Source organism: Pseudorca crassidens, chromosome 14 (genome assembly GCF_039906515.1).
Source record: "Pseudorca crassidens isolate mPseCra1 chromosome 14, mPseCra1.hap1, whole genome shotgun sequence".
Classification (NCBI taxonomy): domain Eukaryota; kingdom Metazoa; phylum Chordata; class Mammalia; order Artiodactyla; family Delphinidae; genus Pseudorca; species Pseudorca crassidens.
The window spans coordinates 70,957,180-70,976,229 of record NC_090309.1 but is presented as its reverse complement, the minus strand read 5'-3'; the positions used below and the strand labels follow the sequence as shown (position 1 = coordinate 70,976,229).

Genomic DNA, 19,050 nt, shown 5'->3' with positions numbered 1-19,050 from the left:
TGCACAACCTGGGTCAGGGGTCAGAGGAGTGCCAGGGCCAGAGTGGTCAACTGATGGCCACCTGGACAGAGGAAGGTAGAGTCTGAGGGTGAAGGTTTATGTGCGTGAAAGAAAAGACGAGGACAGGGACAGGCAGAGTAGCCTGTCTGAGCTGTCCACCCGACTTCCTCACCAGGTTGAAGAGGACGTCCCGAAGGTCAGCCCAGTTGTGATAGGCCTCGGCACTGTTGGTCCCAGGGGAGCTCACCATGTCAGTGAAGATCCTTCTGTAGATGTTGAAGTTCTGGAGGTGGAGGGGGAAGGAGAGCTGAGTGAGAAGAGCACAACTAGAAGAGAAAGTCAGGGGAAGTGGGGCCAAAGAGGAAAACCAGCTATAAACGTGCGCGCATGCGGAGGAGCTATGGGACGCTGCTGGAGAAAGTGTTATTTTAAGAGAAGAGGAAGAAGAAGGGCAAGAAAAAGCGATTTCTTCCTATCTGGCGCTCTGTGGGTGTGGGCAAATGTGGGACTGTGAATGTGCAGTCACATTGTTAACGGGGTGACAGTGTCCGGAGAGCTGTGATGCTCAGATAGGAGAGCGGTGCTCGCTCTGGAGGAAGTTAGGAAGGCCCTAGAGGTGTGTGCGGGTCATCTCTGAAAGACTGTTCCCTGCGTGTTAGCTAAGAGCACGGGGAGGTTGTTGGGTGTTCCTTCCAAGGGTAAATCCTCTAGAGAGGCTGTACATTCCTGAAGAGGCTGGGTGGAGTCTCTGGGGACGATGATCTCTAATGAAAGAATCCTTTGAGAAGACAGATCCTGAGGGCGTGAGTGGTTCTTGAGGAGAAGGTAAGAATTTCCTTGAGGAAACGTTCACCCCAAGGAGCTGGCTGATACCTGTGGGTTAGCAGGGGCTCCGTGTTGCACATACAGGGCCAGTGCCTGGGCACAGCCACCCTCTCGGATCAGGTGAGTCGCATACAAAGCCACGTACTTGTGCAGAATCTTGTAGTTCTGTTCCAGGGGTGCAGGAAAAGCAAGGGGAGGTTGGGGTCAGTAAGACCAAGCAGTGAGGGTGGGGTGGTGACTTGAGGCCATGGATTTGTTTAGGCGGCCAAGGGCATATGCAAGCCAGGCCCAGCTAGGCCTCTGACCCCACTGTCAGAGTGTGAAGACTGAGCTCTCTGACGCTGATGAGGGATCTCTGGGGTTTGGGCTTTGGAGGAAGTAAGAGAGACAGCTCTGGGACAGGTGGGAAGTCAGAAAAATACACAGAAGAGCTGGGAGTGGGATGAAGAGAGGAGTACCTGCTTGGTAGCTGTTTCAATGCACTTGTCCCACTGGCCCTGCTCCACATATAGGTCCAAAGCAGCCACCACATCCACACCCACCAGCTACGGATCAGTTGAAAAGACAGAGTTACACGAGGAGAAGGAGAGAGAATCTCTTGAGCTTGCCTCCTGCTGACTCTGCCAATCTCACCGAGTCCACTTTGCCCTGGTTCTTGAGGAACTCTTTATAATGCTGGTCCACATAGTCTTCATACCTGTGAAGAATGTGCAGAGATCTTGCACTTCATGTTCCTGGGATGCACACCCTTCCCATGAGAACTTTCTCCCAATCTTTACAAAAGGAAGTAAAAGAGAATTTCTAGTGAGAAGGGGTCATGAACTTACCGGGGATCTAACTCCTTAGCCACACGCTTGGCCTTGTTCCATTCCTCACCCTCAATGAAAGCATCGATCGCTTCCTTGACTAGGTCCAGGTTCAGATAGAGCTCTGCAGCCTGCACAGTGGAAAGTCAGAGACGAGATCATCTTTCCCCTCCCTCCCCAGTCTCCCCTCTGGGAACTCTCTGGGAACTCTGGGGAAACGGAAATGCATGCCATGCCTGCCAGGAGACCCACTTCATACAGCTTTCTGAGTGCAGGTGTCACCCTTCCACCCATCCCTGTGCAATCTATTTCTATTCAGTCCCAGCACGCTACTTACTGCACTGTGCTTTCCAATTCCAATCAGCTGGGGTCCCACAGCCCGAACTACTTCCAGACTGCGTTGGGGAGGTAGAAACTTGATGGAGAGTTCAGCTGCCTGAGTGGTTGAACAGAAGATAGAAATGGGTAGGAGAGACAAATATTGCTGGGGGGTCCTCGACCTGCTCTGTTTTATTCCCTCCAGTTGCCAACTTTCTTGCACTCTCCCTCACTTTCCGCCCTCTTGGGCAAATCCTGCCTCATGGTCCATCAGAGCCTTTAAATAGAGGACCTATCTCTTCCTCTCAACTCATCCTCTTTCAGACACTCATCGCTGTCTGAGATCACTGCATTTGGTCCTGTCACCTTTGACAAACTGGTTTCTCAAGTTCTTTGTCCCAAACAGAATCTTGGTAGCATGGTACAGAGAAAGAACCCCTAAAATCGGAGCCCAGGGCATTCTGCAACTATTTGTTTTAAGCTTTTCTGAGCTTCAGTTTCTTCACCCATAAGAGTGATGGTCAGGGCTTCCCTGGTAGCACAGTGGTTAAGAATCCGCCTGCCGGGGCTTCCCTGGTGGCGCAGTGGTTGGGAGTCCGCCTGCCGATGCAGGGGACACGGGTTCGTGCCCCTGTCTGGGAAGATCCCACATGCCGTGGAGCGGATGGGCCCGTGAGCCGTGGCCGCTGGGCCTTCGCCTCTGGAGCCTGTGCTCCACAGCGGGAGGGGCCGCATCAGTGAGAGGCCCGCGTACCGCAAAAAAAAAAAAAAAAAAAGAATCCACCTGCCAATGCAGGGGACATGGGTTCGAGCCCTGGTCCGGGAAGATCCCACATGCTGCGAAGCAACTAAGCCTGTGCGCCACAACTACTGAGCCTGCGAGCCACAACTACTGAGCCCGTGAGCCACAACTACTTAAGCCTGCGTGCCTAGAGCCCACGCTCCGCAACAAGAGAAGCCACTGCAGTGAGAAGCCCACACACCACAACAAAGAGTAGCCCCCGCTCGCCGCAACTAGAGAAAGCTCGCGTGCAGCAATGAAGACTCAATGCAGCCAAAAATAAATTAAAAAAAAATAAAGTATAGAATCTTTAAAAAAAAAAAAAAGAGTGACGGTCAGTCTAGGTTTGTACTGTCCAGAACAGCAGCCACTAGTCACATGTGGCCAGTCCCAACTGCGATGTGCTGTAACCTTAAATGTTCAAAGACTTTAGTATGAAAAAAGGAATGTAGAATACCTTGATAAATTTTTATATTGATTGCATGTTGAAATAATAGTTTCAATATATTGGGTTAAACAGAATATAATTATTTTCACCTGTTTCTTTATACTTATTTGAATGTGGGGCTACTAGAAATTTTAAAATTACATGTATAACTTAAACCTTTGTGGCCTGCATTATATTTCTACTGGACAGTGTTGGTCTAGATGACCTTGGAGACCTCTTCTAACCCTAAAACTCAGTAATTCTAAAAACCCAAGTGTTCCATGAGTTCACTCTGTTTGCACTGTGATGCTGACATCCTCACCAGATTTTAATTTCCACATGGTCCAGTTTAGCTATAGTCTATGCTAATCCTCCTGGTCTTCCCCCACCTATTCTTGCCTTTCTTTCTTTCTTTTTTTTTTTTTAAGGTTTTGGCCACACCCCATGGCATGTGGGATCTTAGTTCCCCGACCAGGGATCGAACCCACACCTACTGCACTGGAAGGCAGAGTCTTAACCATTGGGCCGCCGGGGAAGCCCCTTGCCTCTCTTTCTTTACCTGCCAAACCCTTCAAGGCTTAAAGTGCTCCCATCCAGGAAGCCACCCTCTGACTAATCTGAAGAAGGTATAGTCATGAACAGACCCGAGTAAACAATGCCCCAGAGTAAGATACAGAAGATGCTTAATACTTGATTAAAACCTGTTAAACTCTCTTAAATAGTCCTCAGTCCTTTCTACTTCCTTCCCCTCCAACTTCTAGGGGCTATTCAATTACAAGGCCTCACAAACCTAAGGGAAATTCTGCAGGGGCATCAGCACACCAACATTGTATTCAGGGGCTGATCCATCTCACCCCTTCATAACTCCTAATACCATATTTCCCTGCATCTAAGGCACATCATTAAAATGTACATGTATCCCTATCTCAAAGACACCAAGAATCTATCGTAGAATTGATGAAACATATTAGCTTGGCTTAATCTCCTAGAGGCTTCTTCTCAGGAGCTGCTGGGTAGACGAGGGGCCTCTGCTTTTTTCATGGCCTCCATCTGGCCCAGCTCCAGGGTCTGGATTTGCCCTTCCAGCTTTGATCCCAGGCCTACCTCCTCCCTCACAAGGGCTCCCCTACCCCAGCCCACAGAGATCTCACCCTTCTCTGAACTCTACTTGAATCACACACTTCAGTCTTCACTAAGTTGCGATATTAACTAATTGAGCCACATGTTAGTCTACCTTCCCCCAATTTCTGGCTCTCCGGGTTCTATGTTATATCCCTTTTTATAGCCTTCATAGGTTCTGGATCTAGCATCTAGCAAGCACTCAGTAGATACCTGCTACCTGATTGAAAACAAAAAGACACAGGAGGAAAAAGATGAATGTCTGAGAAGGAATGCTGGATGTGAATGGGGGCCTGGAAGCATAGGGCCAGGCAGGTGTGGCAGCCTCACCTTCATCCAGCACTTCTCCACCAGGCTGCTGCTTCCTGCATCCCGCACTTTGAGGTAACAGTCGACTGCACGGCTGTATTCTCCAGCCTGCTCCCACTGTCGAGCTTGTTCCACCAGTCCCTCCATGCCCCTGTGCAGATGAGTGTGCTCGTGACCAGGAATGGGGAGGGGCAGCGTGGCCGATTCTGTGCACACCTTCTGACCATCCACCCCCAGCCCTGCCGACATTTCCGGGTCCCCTGGCTTCATACCTGGCCCCCTTCTTGGTAGCTTCTCGCTCATACTCCTCCTGCAGTGCCTCCAGCTGGCCAGGCATGTAGTCCTTGCAGATCCGCAGGGCATCGCTCCATAGTCCAGCCTCCTGCTCAGATTTCCAGGTATCAGGATGGTTAGCGGCAGGCATGACAGCTTTCCAGTGCCACTCAGGTGCCATGGCCCACTGATCCCTAGGTCCTTGAACTTCTGTTCCCCTTCCTCTTTGTCTCCTTCCCCTCCCCAGTGTTAACCTCCTGTATCATTCTCAGTACCAGGCTCAGTGTAGTGCTCTGTGGGCTCTCACATCCTCTCACCCTGCCCTCATGGCCCTGAATCTGCTGACCCACCTTATAGTAATTGAGGGCCAGGCCTGGTCTCTGAGCCCGAAGCAGCAGCCCTTCTGCTTTCTGGAAGTCTTTCTCCTCCAAGGCCCCCCGGGCCTGCCCCACGAGCACCTCAGCGACACTGTCAGGGTCGTGGGCCTCAGCCACACGCTGAGCTGCCTCCCAATCCTGGTTATGGACAAACCTGCTCCCAGATGAGGACAGAGAGGAGGCTGAGTACAGGAATGAAGCCTCCACTATGAGAGGCAAAAAGCCATGTCACTGAGGGGGTATAAGATTTATTGGTACTAGGTTTAGATGAAGGTGAAGATGACAATGAAAGATCCTGGGGCTGAGTCTGGGAGGACAGGATTAAGGAATTTACGGGGTAACTCACATGAGGACTGCTTCCTTGGGTTTACCAGCCCTGATGAATTCAGCTTCAGCCTCTTCAAATTTTCCCTAGACGGAGAGAAAGGCAGCCACACATGATGAGACAGAGATTGGCATCACAGGCAGCCATGAGACAGGAGGTTTGAATGCCTGGCAGCAGTGGTCTAGGGGAGGGGAAGGAGGGCTCTGTGGTCAGAGTCAAAAGCAATGGAGAAGAATCACATCCATACCTCATCCTCCAGGTACATAGCGTATCTGAGATGAATCTCAGGGGTTTTGTGCTTGAGGGCCAGCCGAGAGAGTTCAAAAGCAAATTCAAAGGAGCTGAAATGGAAGGTGCAGATAAGGTTTGCTTACTCTATACTTCCTTTTATAAGGGGAAAAGAAAAACAGAGGGCAAGGATTGAGGGGAGGAAAAGGCACAGATTAAGAAAGACAATCAATATGAAATGATAGAGAAGCACAGAGAGCACAGCACTGATAGGGAGGAAGGACTTCTGGTGCTCTGACCACCTCCTCCTGAGCCACGTCTACACTAGCAGAAAAATAATCTTCCCAAAACAAGTAAAACTATCCGTAGCAGTCTGACTCAATGCAGGATTACTACTGGTGTTCTTAACATTTACTTAAGAAAAGCTCACTTTGGGCAGAAGACCTGAATAGACATTTTTCAAAAGAGGATACACAGATGGTCAACATGAAAAGATGCTCTAATCATTTAATCATCAGAGAAATGCAAGTCAAAACCACAATGAGATAACAACTCGCACCTGTAAGAATGTCTATCATCGAAAAAGGTCTACAAATAGCAAATGTGGGTGAGGATGTGAAGAAAACAGAACTCTTGTGCACTGTTGGTGGAAATGGAATTTGGTGCAGCCAATAGGGAAAAGAGTATGGAGGTTCCTCAAAAAACTAAAAAACAGAACTACCATATGATCCAACAATTCCACTCCTGGGTATATATCTGAAGAAAACAAAAACACTAATTAGAAAAGATACATGCACCCCAATGTTCATAGCAGCACTATTTACAACAGCCAAGATATGGAAGCAACCTAAGTGTCCATCAACAGATAAATGAATAAGGAAGATGTGGTACATATATACAATGGAATACTACTCAACCATAAAAAATGAAATTTTGCCATTTCCAACAACACGGATGGACCTGGAGGGTATTATGCTTAGTGAGATAAGTCAGACAGAGAAAGACAAATACTGTATGTTGTCACTTATATGTGAAATCTAAAAAAACAAATCAAACAAACGAATATAACAAAACAGAAACAGACTCACAGATATAAAGAACAAACTAGTGGTTACCAGTGGCGAGAGGAAAGGGAGGAAGGTCAAGACAGGGCTAGGAGATTAAGAGGTACAGACTACTATGTATAAAGTAAATAAGCTACAACAATACGCCATACAGCACAGGGAATATAGCCAATATAATAACTTTAAATAGAGTATAATTTATAAAAATATTGAATCACCATGTTGGACACCTGAAACTAATATTATAAATCAACTATACTTCAAAAAATTAATAATTTAATTTAACTTAATTTAAAAAAAGAAAGAAAACTCATTTTGCATTTAATGGAATCACACTTCCATTACTCAGAAGTAAGTTACTGGCTTAGTGCATTTTAGCTTTAAAAGCTGTTCTCTTTCCACCTTTCTCCTTAGAACAGCCAAAGATTAAACACCATTCTGAGCCTCCTGGGGAACAGGAGCAGAGTTACTAATTCATTCTTGCCTCTCTGTCGGGTTCTTCCAAGGATCTCTCCTGACCACATTTCTTCACTCTTGCTTCAGCCTCTAGAAATGCTTTTCAGTTATACACCAATTTTCTTTCTCTATATAGAGGCTCTGTCTGGAATGGGGCCAGCAGAGAGAAGGCTTGGGGCCTCACCAGTTGTCAGCAGCATGGTCAAGAGCAGCTTCCAGGAGTCCCAGCTTACTGAGCAGTCTAACTGCAGCCTCACCTCCCAGGCTCTTTGCCCACAGATAGGCCACGTGTTTGTGGGCATTAGCTCCTCCGTGAGCCTTGGCCACCTGAAAAGCAAAGCCACTTGGCAATCCTCCAATACAGGGGTACATGGCTGCTCCCTTCTCATCTCTGACCTGACCTCAGCTTGGAAAAAGATCAGGTGCCTCTCCTAGAACAGTAGGAAGAGGGCTAAGTTTCAGGGTCTATTAACCTGATTAGGGTCCCAGGATGGATTTCAGGTCGTTCACAAACCATTAAAATTGTATGTGAAATTTTGTGCGTAGGTGTGGACTTTTTTCAAAGACACCCATGACCAGTTTAGAATTAGACAGTTACTTGAGAGTGGGAAAGAGGGATGGATGAACCCTGTACATCCTTATCCAGTAAGGGTAAGAAATCCTTACCCGGTAGGCCTCTTCCCAAAGCCCATTGGACCGGTACATATTCACTGTTGCCTTCCACTCCTGGGCCTCGAGGTAGTGATATTCAGCCTCCTGTAGTCGGCCTTCAGCCTCCAGCTCCTGGGGAGAGGTGGATCAGGATGGAGAGAGGGGGAGATGGAGCCTGTTTGGGGGAGAGATGGGCAGGGGCAGGAGGAGGGCTCACCTTGCCCAGATGTAGGTGTGTGTCGCTGAGGAGATCTGGGTGGTGCTTCCCTACCAGGCGGATCATATCATCATACAACTTGTGCTTTTTGAACATGGTGATGGCAAGATCAGGCTCTTCCACTGTCACATATAGCCTGGGGACAGGAGATATACCTGCGGCCTCCTAGACCCAGATTCCTGCTGCTAGAGTCGTTCCTAAGGGCTTCTGTCACTGCCTTCTGGGCAGAGGGCACGTATCTGCAGACCCCATCCCTCCCTCTAGCCCTGAAGCCCCATCTCCTGCTACACCTCCCCTGGGGCCACGGCTCACCTTTCAGCCTCTCGGTACTTGCCCTGCTTCTCCATCTCCTGAGCCTGGGTGATGTAGAGCACCGACACATCTTCTGGTCTCATGCACTTCATTGCCAGCTGTGTGGACACACAGAGCCAGGGTAGCTTCAGGCACCAATTCCCAAGGGAAGCAGAGGGAAATGCAGAGCGGACAGGGAAGTGGGGCTTCAAGGGAGCCTGTTTTCTCAGGAACTCTGAACCTTCCCAACAACCACAGGCATTTGGTTAGTGTCACTCTCCTAGTCAGTTCAGGGAATCCCAAGTCCATAATGAGCAGAGTAAGAACTACATTCTGCTAAGGCAGGAGGGTCAGAGACACCCTGTGCTGGGGGCACCTGTTCCCACTACCTTACTCCTACTGTACCCACTGGGCTCTGGGAGCAGAAGCGAGAATGGTTACCAGTGTGGCTAGAGCTTCAGCAGAGGTATTTCAGATTCCCTAGCCCCCAGGCCCATCTGCTGTGTTCAGAATCGCAGGTTTGGGAACAAGGGCCTCTCTTCATCCTTGCCTTTCCCCATGGCTAGGGATCAAAGTTACCCAGACTGTATTTTGGTACTCTTCCTCAGCTTTCAGGGAACCCAGCGAAGTGGGGATATCAGAGACTAAGGAAACTGGCAACATAACCACAAAGGTGGAATTCTCTTCTCATGAACTCCACCCATTCCCTACCTTGTGGGCTTGCTCCCAGCGGCCAGCCTGGGTGTACATGTCTATGGCATCTTTCGTCCGGTCTCCCTTAGTGTAGAGCTCCTCAGCAATCTGTGGTTGAGACAGGCAGAGGCAAAAGGTCAGAGCATCAGAGTGAAAGCAGCCTGTAGGAGGAAAGAACAAACCTCAGCTGGGATGGAGCAGAGCCTGGGATACCATTATCCTATAGGCACAGAGAAGACAAGATGACTACAGGTGTTTCAGACTTTCTACTGCTTTGAAAGAAGACCAGCCTGAAACAATATGAGGACAATACAGTGGGAGTTTAAGAGGGCCTCATGTTTCTGCAATGCAAGGCAATTCTATACTGTAACTATGTTGGAGTTCTTCTTCTTTTTTTTTTAATTAATTAATTTATTTTTGGCTGCGTTAGGTCTTCATTGCTGTGCGCGGGCTTCTCATTGCAGTGGCTTTTTTTGTTGCAGAGCATGGGCTCTAGGTGCGGGGGCTTCAGTAGTTGTGGCTCGTGGGCTCTAGAGTGCGGGCTCAGTAGTTGTGGTGCACAGGCTTCGTTGCTCCATGGCACGTGGGACTTCCCAGACCAGGGATCGAACCCGTGTCCCCTGCATTGGCAGGTGGATTCTTAACCACTGCACCACCAGGGAAGTCCCTATTCTTTTTTTTAAATTTTAATTTAAAAAAATTTTTATTGAAGTATGGTTGATTTACAATGTTGTGTTAATTTCTGCTGTACAGCAAAGTGATTCAGTTATACGTGTATATATATATTCTTTTTCATATTCTTTTCCATTATGGTTTATCACAGGATATTGAATATAGTTCCCTGTGCTATACAGTAGGACCTTGCTGTTTATCCGTCCTGTGTATACTAGTTTGCACCTGCTAATGTTGGAGTTATCCATGAAGCATCACTCATGCTTGCACAGGAAGAGAGCTAGAGGCTTGCTTTATATGTCTGGGAGGGGGGTCTATGTTATGTTAGAATGAAATGGGGGAAGTAAACCTCTTTCTTCCCATTCAGGGTGGTGACATTGTTGGGTCCCAGAAAGAAGGATTTGGAACACTTCTTGCTTTGGGTTCCCTCCTCCTCATCCTGTCCTGCATTGCTTTAGGCTGCAGAAAGGGGCTCTCCCTCACCTCATACTCCTGCAGAGACGCATAGTGTTGGGCCACACGAGGATAGTATTTGGACGCAGTGTTCTGGTCCTGTAGATCTAATATATAAATTGCCTTCTTCCACTGGCGGGCACCCAGGGCAGCCTCAATTGCCTTAATGGAGCACCTGGCATAGTTGGGAAAGGTGTAAATATGTATGAGGAAAGAGGAAAATAGATGGAGGTAAAGGGAAACCTCAAGCATACTCCAACCTACATTTTGAGATCTCTCTTATTTTAGTAAGGCCCTGGCACCCTTACTTTCCCCATCACCTCTCATCTCATGCCCAAATGTCCTTTGCACCCCCAGACCACCACACCTGGCTTCAATGTAGTGATTAATGGCCGCATCAAGCTGCTTCTGCTGCACCAGGTGGTCCCCCCACGCCTCCTCTAGTCTCACCACCTCCACTGGAAATGCCAATCGAGCCAGCTCCACCGCTGCCAGAGACAGAGAGGGCACTCAGCTCAGACTTCAGGAGAAGTGAGATAGAGAAATGAGGCATGGAATACAGGTGAGAAGTGGAGGGACGGAGGAGCACTGAAGACAGTCAGCCTGAGCAGAGGCACAGAACAGGTGTGGGGGACTGTTTGGGCCGCAGTCCACAACACTGAGGGATGGGCTGTGGGTGGCTCGTACCTTTCATGAATGCGTTGCCTTTACGGTAGCACTCCAGGGCCCGCTGTGGATTTCGAATCTTCTCAAAGAGATCACCTGCCTGTTAACACATTCCGTATTACTACAGAGATACCCTTACTACACAAAAGTCAAGTATCAGCCCCCAAAGGAGGCGAATCAGCCACCAGTCAGGGAGGGCTATGCACTCCAAGACCCCTCTGGGTAGGAAAGGGGCACTGAGCCCTGGGGGTAAGGGACAGGAATAGGAAGCCATCCATACCCTTTCATACAGTTCGCTCTTGATAAGGGCGGCAGTGATGTGCTCTACCAGCTCTGTGGTGGCCAGCAGTTCCTCTCGGGTCAGCACCAGCCGAGCAGCTTTGGCGGGGAGCCCAGCTTTGAGGTAGAGGCTGATGGCTGCTAGCCCGTCCCCTTGGCTCTCCTGAAGTTCGCCTGCTCGCTCCTCTTGCTGTGTGTCCATCAGCCACTGGTAGTAACCCTGGCGCAGCTTCTCTAGGGCTGGGTGTCCCTGGACACGCAACAGAGAAGACCAGGAGTCACATCCCTCCTGCCCTGCTGCTTCCCAGGCTTCTCCAATCCCACTTTAACAACAGAAACCCTCCCAGTCACCAGTGTCCTAACTCCTCACCATATCAGGTCCCGGCCCCCGCCCTGTTGCAGTTCCTACAGTCTCCTTGACAAGAGGAGGTTTCTGATATTGGTGGGAGTGAGTTCTGAACAACTGTGGGGAAGATGGAACTGGTACCTTGGCCTCAGCCACAGCGATACATTCGTCCCAACGATGTAGCTGCTGGTACATGTCCATGGCCTCCTCAACAGCGTTCTAGGGGAACCCGGGCAGAGGAAAGAGGGACACCAGGAAGATACGAGAGTCAGAAATCAGCAGGCTCTCCTCAGCCCAGCTAAGATGCCAGCCTGTGTGGACTGAAAGCCTCATCCTTTACGTATACACAAGCAGAGGTGAATTTAGTATGAAACTAAAAGAAACTTAAGCTTCAGGGCACCTTATTTGCACAGGTCCTTCCAAAGCAACTTTTCTTTTTTTTTATTTTTATTTTTATTATTTTTTTTTTTTCCAAAGCAACTTTTCTTAAAGAGGGCTCCTCAAATTGTATAAGCTTTGGGCCTCACAAAATCTGGATCTACCTCCACGCACAAGAATTGCAGAGACAGGCTCCGGAGTATACGGGGAGACAGCAGACTTTTTATGAAAGAAAGAAGTAATTGTAAGAACTAACACAGAGGAGGGAATTATGGAGGAGTGAAATGAACTGTATAGACCTTTCTGAAAGTTCTCCCCAGACCTTTGGTAGCCCAGCTGACCAGTGCTCATTCCTCCTGAGTTTGCCTCTGTATTTTTCCCTCTCTGATCCCCTCTTCCATCCAGTTCTTCTGTTCCTGTTACCTGTTCTAAGAAGATCATTTCGGCCAGCTTGTAGTTCTTCTCCAGCATGGCTAGACGTGCTCGGACCTGATAAAAGTCTGTTCCTTCTCCACCCTGTGGGGAAAAAGGAGGTTCTGCTTATTCTGTTGGTGCCACGGGAGCCATTCTGTCTGTGTGGCCAGAGAGACATGGAGGCTAAAAGGCTTAGGAAGCTGAAAACCTTCATGGGGCTTAGAGGCTCGAGGTTTGGCAAGCAATTCCAAAATGGTCTGACTTGAAGGTAGAGGTGTGGGGGGCAGGGTAGAGGAAGTTAGCTATGGCTGGAAAGCTAAGAGTCGTGGGGCTGAGTACCAGGAGAAATCTCAGCTTGAAAGACTGAACGAATCAGGAGAATACTTGCATATTCCCGAGACACTTGATCTGCAATCTCATTGGTCTCACGTAGGAATCGAGCTTTTGCTACATGGCCCAAAGCAGAAAAGCACCTATAGTATGGAAGCAATAGCAGTAATATTATAATAGAATCATCATTAATTCATTGGTTCAGCAGATATACTGAGCATCTATTATATGCCAGAAACTGTTCTTGCCACTGGGGACACAAAAGGGATAAGACAGATGAGGGCCCAGCTCTTAGGGAACTTACTTTCTAGTGGAAACAATTAGTAAACAAATAAACAAAGATTATTTGAAAGAATGGAAAATAAAACTAAGGGGACTCCTTAAGTTGGTAGCCAGAGAAGACCTGTTTGGGGAGCTGAGCTGAGACCTTAATACAAGAAAGAGCCAATCATGACAAGATGGAGAAAAATTATTCCAGGCGGAGAGAAAAGCTAGTGTAAAGGCCCTAAGGCAGGAGTGAGCTTGGCACACTCAAAGGGACAAAAGGATGCCAGTGCGGCTGGAGACTAATGGGCAAGTACCCGATATGAGACGAAAGCAGAGGCCAAATCTTGTGGGGCCTTAGGACATGCAAAGAGTTTGGGTTTTATACAAAGTACAATAGTAAGTTACTGGAAGGTTCTGAGCAAGAAAATGATACAATCTAATTTATGTTTTTAAAAAATTACCTCAGCTGCTATGAGGTGAATGGATCATAGGGGTTTAAGAACCGTATCAGTGAGACTAATTAAGAGGCTTTGCAATAGCATGTAGATGGTGGTGGTCTATTCCAGGGTGGACACAGTAGACTTGAACAAATAAGAGATTCAGGATACTTTTTTTTTTTTTTTACAATCACATGGATCACTTTTTATTTTTAACATATAGAATTTGACTTTGTGTTCATATATATATATGCATGTACACATGTACAAAATACTTGTATCTGTTAGCATTTTCTTTTTTTTAATCTTTATTGGAGTATAATTGCTTTACAATGCTCTGTTACTTTTTTCTGTACAACAAAGTGAATCAGCTATATGTATACATATATCCCCATATCCCCTCCCTTTTGAGCCTCCCTCCCACCCTCACTATCCCACCCCTCTAGGTAGTCACAAAGCATCAAGCTGATCTCCCTGTGCTATGCTGTGGCTTCCCACTAGCCATCCATTTTACATTTAGTGGTGTATCTATGTCAATGCTACTCTCTCACTTTGTCCCAGCTTCCCCTTCCCCAACCCCTGGGTCCTCAAGTCCATTCTCTGCGTCTTTATTCCTGCCCTGCCACTAGGTTCATCAGTATTGTTTTTTTTAGATTCCAAATATGTGCGTTAGCATATGGTGTTTGTTTTTCTCTTTCTGACTTACTTCACTCTGTATGACAGACTCTATGTCCATCCACCTCATTACAGGTAACTCAGTTTCATTCCTTTTTATGGCTGAGTAATATTCCATTGTATATATGTGCCCCATCTTCTTCATCCATTCATCCGTTGATGGACACTTAGGTTGCTTCCATGTCCTGGCTATTGTAAATAGAGCTGCAATGAACATTGTGGTACATGACTCTTTTTGAATTATGGTTTTCTCAGGGTATATGCCCAGTAGTGGGATTGCTGGGTCATAGGGTAGTTCTATTTTTATTTTTTTAAGGAACCTCCATACTGTTCTCCATAGTGACTGTATCAATTTAGATTCCCACCAACAGTGCAAGAGGGTTCCCTTTTCTCCACACCTTCTCCAGCATTTATTGTTTCTAGATTTTTTGATGATAGCCATTCTGACCGGTGTGAGGTGATACCTCATTGTGGTTTTGATTTGCGTTTCTCTAATGATTAGTGATGTTCAGCATCTTTTCATGTGTTTGTTGGCAATCTGTATGTCTTCCTTGGAGAAATGTCTACTTAGGACTTCCACCATTTTTGGATTGGGTTGTTTGTTTTTTTGATATTGAGCTGCATGAGCTGCTTGTATATCTTGGAGATTAATCCTTTGTCAGTTGCTTTGTTCACAAATATTTTCTCCCATTGTGAGGGTTGTCTTTTTGTCTTGTTTACGGTTTCCTCTGCTGTGCAAAAGCTTTTAAGTTTCATTAGATCCCATTTGTTTATTTTTATTTCCATTTCTCTAGGAGGTGGGTCAAAAAGGATCTTGCTGTGATTTATGTCATAGAGTGTTCTGCCTAAGTTTTCCTCTAAGAGTTTTATAGTGTCTGGCCTTACATTTAGGTCTTTAATCTATCTTGAGTTTATTTTTGTGTATGGTGTTAGGAAGTGTTCTGATTTCATTCTTTTACATGTAGCTGTGAAGTTTTCCCAGCACCACTTATTGAAGAGACTGTCTTTTCTCCACTGTATATTCTTGCCTCCTTTGTCAAAGATAAGGTGACCATTTGTGTGTGGGTTTATCTCGGGGCTTTCTATCCTGTTCCACTGATCTATATTTCTGTTTTTGTGCCAGTACCATACTGTCTTGATTACTGTAACTTTGTAGGATAGTCTGAGGTCAGGGAGCCTGATTTCTCCAGCTCCGTTTTTCTTTCTGAAGATTGCTTTGACTATTTGAGGTCTTTTGTGTTTCCATACAAACTGTAAATTTTTTTGTTCTAGCTCTGTGAAAAATGCCATTGGTAGTTTGATATGGATTATATTGAATCTGTAGATTGCTCTGGGTAGTACAGTCATTTTCACAATGTTGATTCTTCCAATTCAAGAACATGGTATATCTCTCCATCTGTTTGTATACTCTTTGATTTCTTTCATCAGTGTCTTACAGTTTTCTGCATACAAGTCTTTCGCCTCCTTAGGTAGGTTTATTCCTAGGTATTTTATTCTTTTTGTTGCAGTGGTAAATGGGAGTGTTTCCTTAATTTCTCTTTCTGATTTTTCACTGTTAGTGTATAGGAATGCAAGAGATTTCTGTGCATTAATTTTCAGGATATGTTTTGAAGACCCTGGATCAGTGTCCCTAGGACTTGCTGAGAGTCTATCTGTGAGGGGATGGGAAAAAAGGGACCAAGGATGACTCCTCGGCAAAATAGCAGCAGCTGACCTTTAAAGAGCACTTCCAACCTGTGCTCTTCGCACAGGTCCTCTCATTTGCTCTCCACTACCACTGCCATTTTTCTTTACCATCCTGCAGGGTAAATTCTGTTATCATCCCCATTTCATAGAGCAAATGGAGAAACCAAGGCTTGGGAAGGTTAAGTTAACCTCTTTCAAGTTACACAGCTGGTAAATGGAGCCAAGATTTGAAATCAGAGAGTCTGGAGTCCCATGTTTGTCCTATAAATTACACTCCTATACAACACCTGGAATATACAGATCAACACGTGGATTGTAGGGTATGAGTATTAAAAACTTTGAAGGGGCACCTAGTTACAAGATTGGGGAATGACAACAATAAAAGACACACCCTTATGTGAAGTAACTCAGAAAAACAAATATCATACAATATTGCTTATATGTGGAATCTAGAAAAATGGTAGAGATGAAATTACTTGCAAAGCAGAAATAGAGTCACAGATGTAGAGAACAAACTTATGATTACCAAGTGGGGAAGGAAGGGTGGGATGAACTGGGAGATTGGGACTGACATATATATACTACTATGTATAAAACAGATAACTAATGAGAACTTACTGCATAGCACAGGGAACTCTACTCAATGTTCTGTGGTTACCCAAAATGGGAAAGAAATGTAGAAGAGTATGTATATATATATATATATATGACTGATTCACTTTGCTGTACAGCAAGAAACTAACACAACATTGTAAAGCAACTATAGTCCAATAAAAATTTAGAAAAAAATAAATAAAAGACATACTCATAATCTAGGATGGGAGGATGTTTGGAATAACTGTACCACGGAAGGGTTCTATGACATCTGTTGGCATGGGAAGGGAAGTGCTGCCTTAACACTGGGGAGGAGCAGCCCACGGGGAAGATACCTGCGTGGCCATCCCTCCCTCCTAGCTGCCTGGCACCTTGGTTCTACAGCCCAACTCACCTCTCAGCAATGTGTAGCTGCCTTGCTTCCAGTGACAGCTTACTCAAGGTTTTCCACATTGCCTCTGTTTCTGGGGTCATTTCCAGAGTCTCCAAGAAGGCTGCTGCCCTGGAGAGGGAAGGAAGCAAAGCACAAGGAATGAGTCCAGGGTCAGGAAGACACCGAGGAATACTAGCGATGGGACAGGAGAGGAGGGGGGCAGGCAATTGTTTGTCCTCTTTGTCTAATCTCCTCCCAGGACACCACGTTCTTTTTAGACATGGTCAGTTTTACTATCCATCCCAGGTCCTCAGAACCAGAATTTCCCACCACCTTGCTGGTTACCAGTCTAGCCCCTCACCTGGTGTAGTTGCCGTCATCAATAGCTGTTCCAAACTCAATAAGGCCCTCATCCAGTGTGTAGGCAACTGTAGTCACACCTTCAGTCACCATCACCTCGGTCTTTCCCCCGCCCCGCTCCAGACCTACAACATCACCCTGTAAAAATTCAACACCCCCATCCCACCAGAATTCCAAGTTAGCATTTCCACTGACTCAACTGCAGAAAAGACCCACCCTCATTCAACCCTACTGCTCGTACACTGAGGGAATTACAGTGGCCCCTGTTTTTCTAACATTTAGTTTCTCTCAGGCAGATAAAAATTCCCTATCTATGGTAATATCCTTGGGTTAAAGTACACTCATAGCTATGATGGCACTAATGGCTAGGGATAAGTTGACAAAGTGTGACATCCACTTCTGCTACTGCCAGCAGTACTGCCAGCAGTACTCTTTCTCAGTATTCTTAAAGGCCCTCCTGTTAAAATTCAACTTGAACATACTTCTTAATATATTGCTGGGTTCAACTGAAGAAACCACTAGGAATGCTTCCTACTCCCTCCCCCGTCCCCACAAAAAGAAAGCAAGAGAGAAAGAGGTCAGTAAGCTAAAACCGAAAAAACATGAGCAGGAAAAAATGGAAGGTGAGCAAGTAGGAAGAATACAGTTGCCCTGAAGGCAAACACAGTATTAGGAGAATAAACTTTGGGTCCTCCAGCAGGATGGGAAGGCCAAATCTAAGGTTCCCTCATTAAACTGGGGATCCTCTCTTCAGTAAAGGGAACCAAAGGGGTACAGGTCATTAATATGCCTGATTCCTGCAGAGGCAAACACAAATCATCTCTGGACGAAAACATGCCTATTTGAGGCCCTCAGGATTCCAAAAGATTACATTCAATGTAACATGAGTTCACAATAAAAAAGTACCAAAATATAAGTTAACAAACAGTTAACCAAAAAGTTAAATGAGTAAACAATACCTATAAATAACAGTTTTAGACCTCCATGGGTCTCAGATATCAAAAATAATAGTTATGAAAAAAGACAGTTATGATATATAAAATAATTATGTGTGAGATGTTTAAAGACCTAAAAGATGAAATGAAAAGTTAAGCAAGGGACAAGAGACTATCAAAAATGGTCAGTCACGTTGGAGAAAGAACCAAATAAAACCTTATGAAAAATTTAATTTTTGAAGTAAAAAACTCAATAGATGGTTTAAATAGCAGATTAGACAATGATGAAAATGAATTAATGAACTAAAAGATGTATCTTAAGAAATTATCCAGAATGTAGCATGGAGTGAGAAGGAGAAAGGAAATATGAAAGACAGGTTAAAAAGGTACAGAAGACAGAACAAGAAATCTAACATATACCTAATTAGAGTTTCGATGGAGAGACTGGAGAATATGATAGAAGAAGCAATGTTTAAAGAGATTATGGTTGGGAAATTTCCAAGACTGATAGAAATATGTGTACTCACAATTACAGGTAGCACAATATATACCAAGTAGGATAAGTAAAAAGAAATTTATAGCTAGACACACTGTGGTAAAATTTCAACATGCCTAAAAAAAGATTTTAAAAGCAACCAGAGAGAAAAGACAGATCACCTATATAGAAAGGGCTATTAATAATCTTGTCAGAACAAAAGAAGTCAATCAATGGGACAATATTTGCAAAAGGCTAAGAAAAAATAACTGTCAATCTAGAACAGGGGGGACTTCCTGGTGGTGCAGGGGTTAAGAATCCGCCTGCCAATGCAGGGGACACGGGTTCAAGCCCTGGTCTGGGAAGATTTCACATGCCGCGGAGCAACTAAGCCCGTGCACCACAACTACTGAGCCTGCGTGCCACAACTCCTGAGCCTGCGGTCTAGAGCCCGTGAGCCACAGCTACTGAGCCCGTATGCCACAACTACTGAAGTCCACGTGCCACAACTACTGAAGCCCAAGCACCACAACTACTGCAGCCCACGCGC

General features: G+C 45.9%; 1 protein-coding gene across 2 annotated transcripts in view; it reads right to left on the bottom strand.

Annotated features, from left to right (window-relative positions):
- IFT172 (intraflagellar transport 172) overlaps window positions 1-19,050 on the bottom strand; it is a 42,001-nt gene that overhangs the window by 2,545 nt on the left and 20,406 nt on the right. The window contains exons 17-41 of one of the 2 annotated variants that reach the window (XM_067703404.1): window positions 17,092-17,228; window positions 16,752-16,859; window positions 12,757-12,841; window positions 12,378-12,470; window positions 11,718-11,795; window positions 11,232-11,480; window positions 10,973-11,051; window positions 10,653-10,773; window positions 10,316-10,460; window positions 9,179-9,268; window positions 8,489-8,586; window positions 8,177-8,312; window positions 7,975-8,091; window positions 7,493-7,635; window positions 5,808-5,901; window positions 5,582-5,646; window positions 5,209-5,389; window positions 4,858-4,967; window positions 4,607-4,736; window positions 1,969-2,067; window positions 1,653-1,762; window positions 1,459-1,522; window positions 1,284-1,370; window positions 874-990; window positions 173-283 (exon numbers count right to left, since the gene is read on the bottom strand). In XM_067703404.1, the coding sequence (XP_067559505.1) occupies window positions 173-283; window positions 874-990; window positions 1,284-1,370; window positions 1,459-1,522; window positions 1,653-1,762; window positions 1,969-2,067; window positions 4,607-4,736; window positions 4,858-4,967; window positions 5,209-5,389; window positions 5,582-5,646; window positions 5,808-5,901; window positions 7,493-7,635; window positions 7,975-8,091; window positions 8,177-8,312; window positions 8,489-8,586; window positions 9,179-9,268; window positions 10,316-10,460; window positions 10,653-10,773; window positions 10,973-11,051; window positions 11,232-11,480; window positions 11,718-11,795; window positions 12,378-12,470; window positions 12,757-12,841; window positions 16,752-16,859; window positions 17,092-17,228 (2,847 nt within the window). The remainder of the gene's footprint in view (window positions 1-172; window positions 284-873; window positions 991-1,283; window positions 1,371-1,458; window positions 1,523-1,652; window positions 1,763-1,968; window positions 2,068-4,606; window positions 4,737-4,857; window positions 4,968-5,208; window positions 5,390-5,581; window positions 5,647-5,807; window positions 5,902-7,492; window positions 7,636-7,974; window positions 8,092-8,176; window positions 8,313-8,488; window positions 8,587-9,178; window positions 9,269-10,315; window positions 10,461-10,652; window positions 10,774-10,972; window positions 11,052-11,231; window positions 11,481-11,717; window positions 11,796-12,377; window positions 12,471-12,756; window positions 12,842-16,751; window positions 16,860-17,091; window positions 17,229-19,050) is intronic. The other variant, XM_067703405.1, reaches the window with a different exon arrangement.